This window comes from Lissotriton vulgaris, chromosome 7 (assembly GCF_964263255.1).
Source record: "Lissotriton vulgaris chromosome 7, aLisVul1.2, whole genome shotgun sequence".
Lineage (NCBI taxonomy): Eukaryota > Metazoa > Chordata > Amphibia > Caudata > Salamandridae > Lissotriton > Lissotriton vulgaris.
The window spans coordinates 1,745,625,827-1,745,639,663 of NC_141695.1; the positions used below are offsets into that span (position 1 = coordinate 1,745,625,827).

Below are 13,837 nucleotides of genomic sequence, written 5' to 3' on the forward strand. Positions count from 1 at the left end.
GATGTGGTGGTGGTGGATGCGGTGGTGGTGGAAGTGTTGGTGGTGGAAGTGGTGGTGGATGTGGTGGTGGTGGATGTGGTGGTGGTGGATGTGGAGGTGGTGGATGTGGAGGTGGTGGATGTGGTGGTGGTGGATGTGGTGGTGGTGGATGTGGAGGTGGTGGATGTGGTGGTGGATGTGGTGGTGGTGGATGTGATGGTGGTGGATGTAATTATGTGGCGTGTAATTATGTGGCACTGAGTAGTATTTGGAGTGTATGTTGCATTGCGTGCAGTGTAATTATGTTGCATATAAGTAGGTGGCACTGAGAGGTATTTGGAGTGTATGTTGCATTGAGTGCAGTGTAATTATGTAGCATATAATTATGTGGCACTGAGTGGTATTGTGTGGAGTGTGTGATGCATTCAGTAGAGTGTAATTATGTGGCGTGTAATTATGTGGTACTGAGTGGTATTTGGAGTGTATGTTGCATTGAGTGCAGTGTAATTATGTGGAGGTTAACTATGTGGCACTGAGTGGTATTTGGAGTGTATGTTGCGTTGAGCGCAGTGTAATTATGAAGCATATAATTATGTGGCACTGAGTGGTGAGAGGGTTGTGATGGTGAGAGGGTGTGAGGGTGAGAGGGTTGTGAGGCTGAGGGGGTGTGAGGGTGAGTGAGGGGTGTGAGGGTGAGTGAGGGGGTGTGAGGGTGAGTGAGGGGGTGAGGGGTGTGAGGGTGAGGGTGGGTGAGGGGGTGTGAGGGTGTGTTAGGGTGTGGGGTTGAGGGTGTGTGAGGGTGAGGGGGTGTGTGAGGGTGAGGGGGTGTGTGAGGGTGAGGGGGTGTGAGGGTGAGTGTGAGTGAGGGTGTGTGAGGGTGAGGGTGAGTGAGGGGGTGTGAGGGTGAGGGTGAGTGAGGGGGTGTGAGGGTGAGAGGGTTGTGAGGGGTGTGCGGGTGAGAGGGGGCTGTGATGGTGTGTGAGGGTGAGTGAGGGTGAGTGGGATAGGCAAGACCTAAAAATCTATCCAACAGCTGTACTGAATGAGTAAAGTGAAGTGCAAAAACCAATCAAATGTCAGAAGTGATCCTTCTGGTGTTCATAATCTTTAGGAATTCATAGTTCTTGAACATGCTGTAGAGCACCTTCAAAGCGCAAACAACGTTTTTACCAGCTTAATCGTTGTGATCAACAATGGAAAATGCTGCATAACCAATGAGTCACCTCTAGATGCACAAAGGCATTAAAGGGCTTTACCTGCAGAGCGTTGCGAACTGCAGTGGTAGATCAGCTGCTGCAGGGGAGGAGGAGAGGTGGGCTGATCACCGTGGCCTCTGCGGCTATAGAGGGGATCTGGGAGAGGCTGACCCCGGGCGGCCGATGACGAAGGGCACTCTACTTAACACGGAAGTGGGGGTGGGAGGAGTGTAGATTTTGGTGTTAAGAGGGAGGGCACCAAACGGGGAGAAATGTTAAAGGTCAATGTGATTAAACAAGTTTTAAAAAAAAGGTACACTGGGGGGAGGAGAATCACCAAAACGTGCACTAACCCTCTATGAATTTCACGAGCCTGCATTCTGGCGTCATGGTGTACCACGGCATCCCTGCCAAAAGACTCCCCATTCCGCTCCCCCCAAATGATTAAGCATTTGCTAATGTTTTGTGACATAAAACCGGGAGATTATTATTTTTTTCCCTGCCTTAATTGAAGGAAGCATTTAGTGGAGATGTACCCATTATTGGCTCTCGGCGCGCGTGCAGCGCGCTCGCGCACTCTGGAGCAGGTTTGGACGAGCTTGCAAGATTTATGCGAATGGGCCTGAGGGGAGAGGCAATTTGTAGCCGAGACGGACAATTACGTGGCCCATGAGTGCAAGAATGACTGCGCCAGGCGGCTAATGGGTAGTAAGGCTGCGCCGGCAGACATGAGCCGCACAGCGGTGTAACAGTCAGCAGAGCACCTCTGCACACTTTGTACTATCAATAACAAAATAGGTGCTCGATTACTCTTCCACCTCCCCGGGGACTCTCAAAATGGCTGCAGGTGACTGGGAGCAGGTAGGAGACGGTTTGAAAACTGGTGTGGGGTGGAACTGTAGTGCCGCCTGTGTAGCACACTGGGAAGGACGGCCAGAGGGGCGCGATGAGAGTGCCGCGAGCCCGTGACGACAGGAGCGGTTCTGTACGAAGCCGGTCACATGTTCCCTGGAGCCACTAAGTAGAGCAGGGAGCAACTCGCTGGTGGGTGGGTTGTATCCTTTAACTTCCGGGGGCGGGGGGATGCGGTTGTGCCAAGCAGTAAATAAGACTGCGGGTCGCGCTATTCCTCTTTGCTAATATGGCTGTGTATTCCCTGTCTCTCTAGGCACTTGTGACTTTCCAATACTTGTGGAAAGAAGGGAACGTGGGTGCCAAAATAAATATTTCCAAAACGCGTGGCTTATGTAATAAAGAGCTTACCTTGAAACTTGTAAACTTAAACAAGACGGAGGGAAGAGAGGGGAGGGGGGAGGAGAAATGCGACACGGCGGGAAGGGGAGGGGGCGGAGCGGGTACAATAAACAAGACGGAGGGAAGAGAGGGGAGGGGGGAGGAGAAATGCGACAGGGGAAATGCGAGACGGCGGGAAGGGGAGGGGGCGGAGCGGGTAAACAAAGACTGACGTGCACGCGCTTTTAAGCTCAATGCGCATGCGCATTGAGCTTAAAAGTCACGGGCACTGCAAGGAATCGCCACGATTCCTTGCAGTGTGGATAAAGAGTGGATAAGTCCCAATACTCTCGCTTGCTCGATGCGCATGCGCATCGACAGGCGAGACCTAAAAAGAGTAGGGTCCTGTTTACTGGGCTAATGCAGATTGGCATTCTAGTCGCCCATTTCACTGCAACTCTCGCTCCAGTGCCAGTCTGTACCTTGGGTGGTAGACCTTTATCTTCAGGGTCTACTATGCTGTCCTCTCCTACCCCTTTATTTTGGGCCGGCTTCCATCCAGAATTTAGTGGATTAAAATTGTCAAAACGTCATGTTATATTGCACTGAAAGCAATATATTTATATATTAATTAAAGTTACATATTGCTGTCTGCTCGACTGTTGCTCTTAAATATTTCAGCTGAAAAAAAGATTACCTAAAGTTAAGAAGAATGTTTTGTCAGGAAACTTTCTAGTAATTTTTAACCGTACATTTTCAGTTTAACTGGGAAGCTTGGCCATGATGCACTAAAGCCCACTTTCTTATATATTTTCTGGTATGGATTTTTCTTTTACATTTTCTAAAGGAGAAGTTCAGAAGTGCTTTGTGCTCTGCCCCACATACATTATTTAGTAGATCTGAGCCTTTCTGACAGCAGTGAAACCGCATCTCTCATTAGTACGTGGGAGAGGACCAACTCCATCACGGTATCTCAACCATGTCGCTAAACAGTGTGAATTACTTTGAAAACTGCCTTCATGTGTTGCTGGCCATTTTTACTCTGATTATTTGAGACCTCAGACAAGGCACCAAGCGTCAGAATACAAGAAAATAGGAAATGGAAGAAGCCTGATATGTGCATTTTAATCTTTTTATATAACAATGTCTTTGAAAGCAGTTTGCTGAGTAACACCTTCATCATAAAATGAAAAAACACTCTTCCTTAGACTTCTTGAAAATAAAACAAAAATAATGCTACTATTCCTACTAATGTTAACACTCACAATAAGACTTTGTGTCTTTAAGTATAGAAACATTCAACTACATCTTTCAATCTAATCCCATTCAAGAACATTCTAACACTGTCCATAGTGCCAGTTAAGGACAAACATATTCTTGATTGTTCTCAATACTTGTTTCAAATTGATTGTAGTTTGTAACACGAATGCCTTTCTGCTAGTGCATTGCGTTCAATTCGCACACTTTGCCTCGCGAACACTGAGAAGCATCTGGGATAGTTGTACATTGCCGCTAATTGCCATGGGTGCACCCATTATCACTTTAGAAAAGATGACCTGAAAATGTTCAATGCTGAGATGAAACTGTTGCACGGCTATCGTGTGATCATTAAAAAACTTGGCATTAGAACCTGAGTCCAGAAGAAGTTGGAAGTGAAAGAAACACATTGGCTTCAAGTCATTTTTGTTACACGATACGGCCAATTTGAAAAAAGGACAATAAAGACAATGTTTTTCCTAATCTGGAAGTATGGCTGTATTATAATTTCATCAATGGGTTTAGATTGACATATTAGAATGTTACTATACATAAAGAACCACATATGATTTCTTACTGCTAAGAGTTTGTTGAGCATTGTTTTTTGAAGTCTCTATGGAGGATAGAGGCTAGTTTTAGAGGTCTTGCGTGGAGACGGTGGAGATTGACTCCCTTTTTCTCTTGCATTTAAACCAGCCAAGCGCATTAACCGTATAGACAATTATATGTGCTGTACTATACAGGCACCCCGATCACCATTTGCAAATCATCTGTTAAGTTGCTCTGACTCTAGTCTTTGTGATTCAGTGACTCGATTCATTGAGTACCTCCTAAAGGAAAAGTGAGGAGTCCTCGTGGAAGTGGTTTAAGATGGGATGTTCACTTCAGACAGCTTACCAGGTCTAGCAAAGTAAACTTCACACCTAGCTACTGTGTACACATGCCATGGAGTCTGTGTGAAGTGTTCTTCTTGCCTAAGATTGATGTCATTGACCCTGCAAGCTCCCTGTTCAACAGATCATCTTTATTTGGACCTCAGGGCGACGAGGAAATCAAAATTATGACATCAGAAGCTGAGACCATAATCTGTTGTGCTAGAGAAGAGGGAGAAGTTTCCTCTCATACAATTTAGATCCTTTCAGAAGGGTAACATGCATTCACACATTCCTTTCTATAAAAGTCAGCACCTGGTGCAAAAACAGCAGCACGTGCTTGAGGACAAGATAGCGGTCAGCAGCCTTCTGCTGCTTCAGGGAAGGCCCCAACAAAACGAGGCCTCCATCATCGATCAGAACCCCAGTAGATAGAAGCATTTCCAACCATCTCCTTGCATAGCAGGAATTTACAAAATATATGCAGGTACTAAATATTGTGCAGAATGGGTACAAAATCTCATTTTGTAGCGACTTCCTCCACATAAGATTCTACCAAGGGTTATAAATCTTGTGCCGAGAGGTTTGAATCATGAGGTCTTCTGAACCATCTTGTTCTCGAGACCTTGACACTATTGCAGAAAGGGGCAGCAGAAGCTGTGACCAAACATCAGTGGAACAAAGGAGTATACTCACATCAGTTTCTAAGTCCCTGCAAAGGTTCCCATCCCATTTTCTCGTTGCAGTATGCAAACAAGTGGCTTAAAGAAAAAATCAGGATGCTGGCTTTTCATTTGGGGTGGGCAATGAATTCCGCTCCACCGGCGACATTCCGCGAAAGTAGAAAATCTACTTAAGTTGCAGCAAAGAAGCAGAGCCCTCTGGTGTATCTCTTGGTGCCGCCTGCGTTGATTTTGCAGCCCAGAAAAAAATTCTGTCACTAAAAATCAGCACGGGCAGTGCAATGTACAGTCTTGCGGAGTTCTTGTGTAACTCTGGATTTTCGTGGAGTAAAACTCTGCGAGCTCTTCCCACCGCTACTTTTCATCCGTTTTTTCCACATCTTTAGTAAAGAGACTGAATGTGGGCTCTGGCTTTGCAGGACACTTATTTTCATGTATCTACATACACAAGTCGGAGTTTTGTCCTAAGATTTAAGACTGGGAAAAATCACTATCTAGTCAAAGTTCTTTGCTCAAGACTGATGTTAGCTCCCAGTACTTTTTCAATGTTGTGGCTATAGTACTAGCATACCTCTGCATGAAATGAGTATATATCGATAAGTTTCTCCTCATCAAAGCCTCTTTAGGAGCTATGTCTGAGGGTAATCCGTTTCTCAAATTAGGTCCTCATCTTAATATCAATAAGTCGATGTTAGTTCGTACACAAACAATTCCGTACTTTGGCGTGTTGTATTTAGACATGGAAAACGGGCACGTGTATGTTTCTTGAAAGATTTTGCCCTATTTGCCTGTAAGTCTTGCCTCTTCATATAGTACAGCATCTTTTTGTTTGTCAAGTGTTCTCTTCTCAGGTCTGTTTCCTTTTGAATCTCAGTAGTTTGAGACCTCTGCAGGAATGCTTGGAGGATCAGTTATGCCAGGGAGTTGGGATGACATGGTTCCCCTGTCATTTCATGCCCCCAGTCTTTGAGTTGGTGGTGAAAGAGGAAGAGCCTTGTGGCTGGTGCCCCCCTCTATCCTTTGATTCCTTCAGACTGTGGTGACAGGAGCCTCTTTAGAAGGATGGGTTGCTCAGATCAGCAGTCTTACCGTCTTACCGCTCAGAGGCTGTGGTGACCAATGCGGAAGCGATACCACCTCGACAAGTTGGAGCTCAGGCAGTTTTGCCTTGCTCTGAGATCTTTTTTGCTGGGGACCAAGCTGGCCCTTTCTGCTTTGGATGGACAGTGTGTGAGCGGTGTACTTTTAAGCAAGGAGAAGGATACTACGTCCACCTGGCTTTCCCAAAAGGCGCAGTTGATTCGGCGCTGGGTGTGTACGAGAGGACTTCCATTGAGGTGGATACCTTCTCCAACACTGCAGGACACAAAACCTTACGAATAGAGTCTACATTTATTAAAGAAACATGAGTGGGAACTGAATGAGGCGTTAACGCTATTCTGTCCTTAGCACTTAGCACTGGAAGAGGCAAGGGTAAAGCTGAAGACTACATAAGGTGTGTGGCTTAAGAAATGGTCTACGTTGGCCATACTCAGCCGGGCCGCAGTCCTTTCCTTGTCCCATGCTTGTATGGAGTGATGTCTATCAATCGGTTTATACTCCAGCCCCCTCATTGTGACGTCCTGATGTATCAGAGACCACACTCCTTACCTGCTGTATGGTCTGGATTACCTTATCTGGCATTTCCTATGATGTCATTGTCAGGTTAAAGTTCATGTTGTGCAGTTTTTACTGTGATGCCACCGTTATGTTAATTTGCATGTTAGAAAAGGGAAACATCCTACCTGTTTTACTAAAAGGTTGGCAAGAGTGTGGTCTGCTGCTTTGTGGTCTCCATCTCCGCCCTGCGGTCAGCGACCTCCACCCAGTATGGAGAAGGCGGGTTTTAAGGAGACTTAAGGACTGCCAGACCAACAGCCACTGTTATCAGCAGGTTGGGCCTTTACCCCTTGCAGGTTTCACTTGGTGCCTCTGCAGTTACCCTCTTCACCCAGCGGGTGGCGGTACAGGATATGCTTTGTGCATAGGCTGGTAATTTGAAACAGTCTTTCTTTTGTTTATGTCGTTGAATGAGAAAACAAAGGTAAGTATTAAAGTCTTCAGACAAGAAAGGTTGGTATGAAGACAGCAGGCGTTAACTCAATGAGCCCATGTGCCTTCGTGACATGAATATTTTCAAGGCACGTAGAGGTGGAGTTTAGAATAGTACATCTATACTTACCTATATACACTTACTTTCTCCATATTTTTGACACAATATTCTGGCACCACAATATTTTGCCGTCGATATTTCGACATACAGCTGTTTCTGAAGTGGTGGCACTAGTCTCCTTGGTTATCTTCCATGTTTCTTCTACCAGCTCATGGTAGGTTGACTCGATTCCCTCCAAGCCTTGATTGTTTACACCTGCAAATGAACAGAAAGCTATTTTCCATCTGCACTTCTTTCCTACCCTAATTCCCAAAAAGTTGTCTTTCTGTTAAGTTACAGTACACCAAAGACCAGAGACAAGGCAAAAGCATATTTGAATTGGCGTGAACATGAATATCGACTATACATTATAACCTGCAGCCAGAGGCTGCAGTTGTTCTTGCAGTCTGCTGAATCTTCGACTGTGCTATAGACATACGGCCAGATTCATCTAAGCAAAATCGGCTTGCAAAGGGCCAGATTCTGAGAATCCGGCGGCCCTTTGCGAGCGCTATTTTTGCATTTGGGATTCATCATCCCACATGCAAAAATCGCAATTACAGAACTCGCTAAATTGCTAAGAATCGCATTTAAGGAATCTCAATTAGAGATTCCTTAAATGCTATTCATGAAACTTTTATAAATTGCGAATTCGCAATATGGGGCCACTATTTACCGCAAAGTGTAACTTCGTGACAAAAATAGCGAAAACTTAGAAAAATGCACTTTAGTGCATTTTTCTAAGTTGTATGTTACACACACACATGTCTTTTGGACATGTGTGTGCGCAACACCTGTGTACATTTGCATTTCAGGGGTGCTAAAGGGTGTCCTTTGGACACCCTGGCACCCTTGAAATCGCATCCTTATTTGCGATTCGCTAATTGCTAATCGCAAAGAGGATTGACTCCCCATTCATTCCTATGGGCCATTAGGCCCATAGGAATGAATGGGAAATCGCATCCTTACTTGCGATTAGCTATTTGCGATTCGCAAATAAGGAAGCAGTAGAAATCGCAAAAAATATTGCGATTTCTACATGCATCCCGTTTTGCGAGTCTGTAATAGAGATTGCTTAATAATCGCTAATACAGACTCGCAAAAGGGGACTTTGATGAATCTACCTGATAGTTTTCTAGACACTTTATTTTATTTTAGAATTTCTCCTGGACCTTATGGATCAAATCATGGCGCTGCAAAATTGCTGGAGAAGCAAACTCATCAGGACAAGCTCATAGGGTCTCTGTGCAAGGCACAAGAAGAGGGGAGAAAGCAGTCCATGTCTGCCCTCCCGTTGATTGTTGAGACTGCTACTTACTGATTTTGAATCTTATAGATGCTCTTCTGTCTACTTCAGGTCGAGAAATGAGCACCGCCCATCAGTACGGCATTGCAGGCGGAGTGTCCTTCCCCTTCTTCTGGCTGGCTGGAGCGGGCTCGGCGGTGTTCTGGGTTTTAGGTGAGTTTTGTTTACATTTTAAAATATGCTCTGATTTCTGATCCGGGTTTACTTATGCTGTGTCTTTAAGATAGTTTATGTACGTTTTACCATTTCTCTGTGTTAAAATATTGACGTTTGTGATGCACATAAGGCTCTTGCTCAGCTACAGAAAAGGCTGCCCCCCAACTATGTATGCTGCTCCCAACCTGTCAGTCACCCATTCCAGCTGCCAGTGTGCACCCTGAACAGCCGCCCAAATAGTGCTCCTTCCCTTTGAGCCCAGTGCTTTTCTACTTTTACTCAAGCCACCTATTGCCTGTCTGAAATGTTTGTCTGTCTGTCTGCTGTAGCTACCGCTCTGAACAGATGAACCCACGCTCCCACCTTCACAATCGCACCCAGACAGCAGTGTCCGTGCACTGCTGTAGGAGGCTTCATTGTGCAGGGTAGGGTTGTCCTTTCAGAGTTAAGATTTTTTTGTCTTCTTGGCTCACACAGGCCACTGCCCCAATTGTCTCGTCAGTGAGGAAACCAAAAGAATCCAAGAATTCATCCAAATGACCACTAACCCTCTCCGCCCCTTGCCCCCTCTAAACTGCTAGCATTGTAAGATAAGTTTACATTCACTTATTTACTGCTCCATTTTTTTGATCAACACCTGCGAAAACATTTGCTTGGAAGCACAGGACTTGGTTTGCTGTGTCGGGGTGAATTTGGTAATAGTAAGAATCAGAAATAGCTCCGTCTTGTGAGTTTTTGACATTCCTGTGAAAGGTATACCAGGAAGGGTGACCGGTCTTTATAAAATGCTTTCCTTCTATTCCAAGTATGCATCAACCCTCACCATCACCCCCTCCCCTCAAAAAAAGTTGGGTACTCCTTCTGTGTCCCAGCTTGCCCACATATGTTTTTTTGCTGCTGCAGTGGCTAGTGTCAGTTGTTTCCATGTTTGTTTTTTGCATGAGCCTTGGTTTTGAAGGGCCAGCAGTATCTCACCAGAATTCCAGGGTAACTCCAGCCCAAACGTGTCCCACTGCTTCTGGTACCCCCACTCTGTGTCTACTTCGCTTCAGACAGTGCCATAAATAATGTCAGGAAGCCTGTTGCTTCACACCCCCTCCAGCAGGTCCCTGGCTTCACCTTATGCCATCCATGCAGCCTTTCATGAGCTTGGTAAAGTACACCCTCATTCTGTGCATAGTTGACTGCCTTGTACATTTCATACTCACACTTGTGCCGTCTCAAAGACCAATTCCCATTACAAAGTTCCCTGCCTAGCTCCTTTTCCCACCTTTTCTCTCCTGAGCTCGTCACAGCACCCACACACTCCGCTGGCCACACCCTTGACCCCATCTTTTCAGCGAGCACCCACGTCTTCGACCGCACCACCGAACTCCACTGGACCGACCACCGCTGCATCAACTTCCCCTTCCGGAAACCCACTACACACCACCGCACCCAGCAGATGCCTCGCCGCAGCTAGGGCAAGATCACCGAGGACCAGCTAACTGCAGTCCTTGCCCAGAACCCACCCGCAGACCCAACCGACCCAGACGCCGCAGCCTGAGACAATAGATCAACGACTGCGCCAACACCCTCGCACTGCTCAAGAAACCCTACACCGCTCAAATGCCCGAACACCCACACCAGCAAGAGAGCCAGCTGGTTCACCAAAGACCTCTAGGCCTCCAAGCGAACCTGCCGAAAACTAGAAAAAAAACTGGAGCCGTGAAAGAACACCGGAAAGCTACACAGCCCACAGGAACGCCACCCGCCTACACCACCAACTCATCAGATCTTCCAAAAGAACTGCCTTCAGAGACCACCTAGACAACAGCGCACACATCAGCATCGTGAAGGAACTCTCCAACCCCAGCTCCAACACCAAAGACATCCCACTGTCACAAGACCTTTGCGACTCGCTGGCCACCTTCTTCCATTGAAAGATCAGACATCCACGACACCTTTGACGCCGTCACCACCCCGGCAACAGCCCACTCCCCGCTCCCATGACCACCACCCGCACCAACCGCCTGCGCGCCTTGACCAACATCAACGACAACAACACCATCAAGATCATGAATACCATCCACTCCGGATCCCCGGACGACCCCTGCCCACACCTCATCTACAACAAAGCCAGCAGCACCATCACACCCCACCTCCGGAAAACCATCAACATCTCCTTCGAGACCGCGACCTTCCCGGAGAGCTGGAAGCACGCAGAGATAAACACCTTACTAAAGAAACCCAAGCTGGACCTCAAGAACTTCCGACCCATCTCCCTGCCCCCGTTCCCGGCGAAGGTCATCGAAAAGGCCGTCAACATACAACTGACCAGCCTCCTCGAAGAGAACAACATCCTGGACCCATTCCAGTCAGGGTTCCGCATCAACCACAGCACGAAACTGCCCTCATCGCCGCCAAAAGACGACATCCGGAACATTTTCGACAATGGAGAAACCGCGGCCCTCATCCTCCTGGACCTTTCAGCCGCTTTCGACACAGTCTGCCACCGCACACTAAGAGCACGCCTCCACAACGCTGGAATCCAAGAGAAGGCCCTGGACTGGACCACCTCCTTCCTCTCCGGGAGAACCCAGAGTGTCTGCCTTCCCCCCCCCCCTCCTTCCACTCCGAAGCCACCGTGATAATCTGCGGCGTACGCCAAGGCTCATCTCTCAGCCCAACGTTGTTCAACGTCTTCATGGCACCACTCGCCTACGTCGCCCGACCGCACAACCTAAACATCATCTCCTACTCGACGACACCCAGCTGAACCTCTCGCTCACCAAGGACCCCCACACCGCTAAAACCAACCTCCACGAAGGAATGAAGGCCATCGCCGACTGGATGAGGAACAGCCGACTCAAGCTAAATTCGGACAAGACAGAGGTCCTCATCCTCGGCTCCACCCCCTCGGCCTGGGATGACTCCTGGTGGTCGACGGCACAAGGAGCACCCCCTACACCCACCAACCACGCACGAAACCTAGGGGTCATCCTCGACTCAACACTCTCCATGACAAAGCAGGTAAACGCCGTCTCCTCCTCCTGCTTCAACACCCTCCGCATGCTTCGCAGGATCTTCAAGTGGATCCCCACCAAAACTAGGACGGTCACCCAGGCCTTCGTCGGCAGCAGACTGGACTACGGCAACGCACTCTACGCAGGAGCCCCGGCCAAACTCCTGAAACGACTCCAACTCATCCAGAACGCCTAAGCACGCCTGATTCTCGACATCCCCCGCCGCAGCCACATCACACCCCACCTCAAAGACCTGCACTGGCTCCCCATCAACAAGAGGATAACCTTCAAGCTCCTCACCCATGCACACAAGGCACTCCACAACAGCGGACCTCAACAGATGACTCAGCCTCTACACCCCCGCCCGCCAACTCCGCTCCGCAGACCATGCCCTCGCCACCGTCCCCCGCATCCAAAGAGTGATCGGTGGCAGACCATTCTCCCACCTCGCCGCAAAGACGTGGAACACCCTCTCTATCCGCCTACGGCAGACCGAAGACCTAACCTTCAGGAGACTCCTAAAGACCTGGCTCTTCGAACAGTAGCAGCACCATATTCTCCCCCCCCCCCCATCCCCCCTCCCTAGCGCCTTGAGACCCTCACGGGTATGTAGTGCGCTTTACAAATGCTATGATTGATTAATTGATCGATCACACAATTACACATCCAATATTTCCAATCCAACCCACATAATTCTACTACACTCCACATACACACTCCATAACACATAGGTAAAAGACATTGTCATTTACAACGTCAATAGCTCTAACTCCAGCAAATGCAACACAGGAATGCATTTCCAATGCTTGTTATAATTTGGTATGTACACAAAATAAGCTATCCGAGAATTTTGCAATTTATATAGAGATGTGATGTGATCCTCCCAACGCTACTCAGGACAAGTGTTGGGCATACAAAAAAACATAATGGATCGTCCTCGCACGCCACCAGGTGTCAGGCTTCATCATAGGACAATGCTCGCTCTCCAAAACCTCCGTTTGATGGAGAGCGGGCCTACACCTGGAGTCAGGGAGGCACCTCTAATTAAGAATGGATCCTTGATATAAGTGTGTTAAAAACCAATGTGGCATCCTAAAGCAAATTATTCGCCAGACAGGACACTTGGTGATTAAAATCAGTTTTGGAGAAAAGGGGAATAAGTACCCCTTATCACTGTTACCTTCACCATGTTTCTGCCTGAAGAAGGGCACAGCCTAGATGCATCTGCTCCTTCCACATCGGGAGGAAGGAGCAGTTGCATCTAGGCTTGCTGTAAGGGATGCACCTTGACAAAAGTGTGACTACAGGGGTCCCTGTGCACTTCTTTCATGGGGCATAGAAAACCCCTAATTGGGGTATTGGAAAGCGAAATTAGACGCAGGTCACACTGGTTTGGAGACAAAGCACATTACCTCATTAGGATTCTGTGTGTCCGTCCTGATAAAAGCCACAGACTCAATTTAGCCACTATGCAGAAACATGTTGAAGGTAACCGTGGTGAAGGGCTACCCCTTCCTTAGCAGTTTTTCCAGAGGTATTGAAACAAATACACAATAAGTACGGGCCAAACCTACCCTGGACGTGGAAATGACACTGATGGGTAATTTTGCCCACGTCTCTGCAATCATGCTGAGCAACATAAAAGAGGGAGGCAGCAGCAGTGGCCATACACAGCCGCCTAGGGGAAATAGCCCTTATCTCCACAACTGATTTTAATCACCAAGGGCCATAGGTATCATCAAGCTGATTTGCAATTCTGAAATGGGGATTTTTTTTTTTTTTTGAAGTTTTTTAGATTTTTGGGTATGTACGTACAAATTCTAATTTTTTTTGTGCTAATTCTTAGTATTCCTTAATTGCGATTTAGCAAATTGCGAATCACAATTAAGGAATACTTTCCCATTAATTTCTATAGGCCAAAAGGCCCATGGGAATGAATGGGAAGTTATTCTCAATTTG

The 13,837-nt window shown here is 47.3% G+C and overlaps 1 protein-coding gene across 6 annotated transcripts in view; it reads left to right on the plus strand.

Moving 5' to 3' along the window:
* Positions 1-13,837, plus strand: part of RABAC1 (Rab acceptor 1) — a 44,975-nt gene that overhangs the window by 16,421 nt on the left and 14,717 nt on the right. For all 6 annotated transcript variants that reach the window (XM_086933040.1, XM_086933035.1, XM_086933036.1 and 3 more), the window contains exon 5: positions 8,769-8,870. In XM_086933040.1, the coding sequence (XP_086789166.1) occupies positions 8,769-8,870 (102 nt within the window). The remainder of the gene's footprint in view (positions 1-8,768; positions 8,871-13,837) is intronic.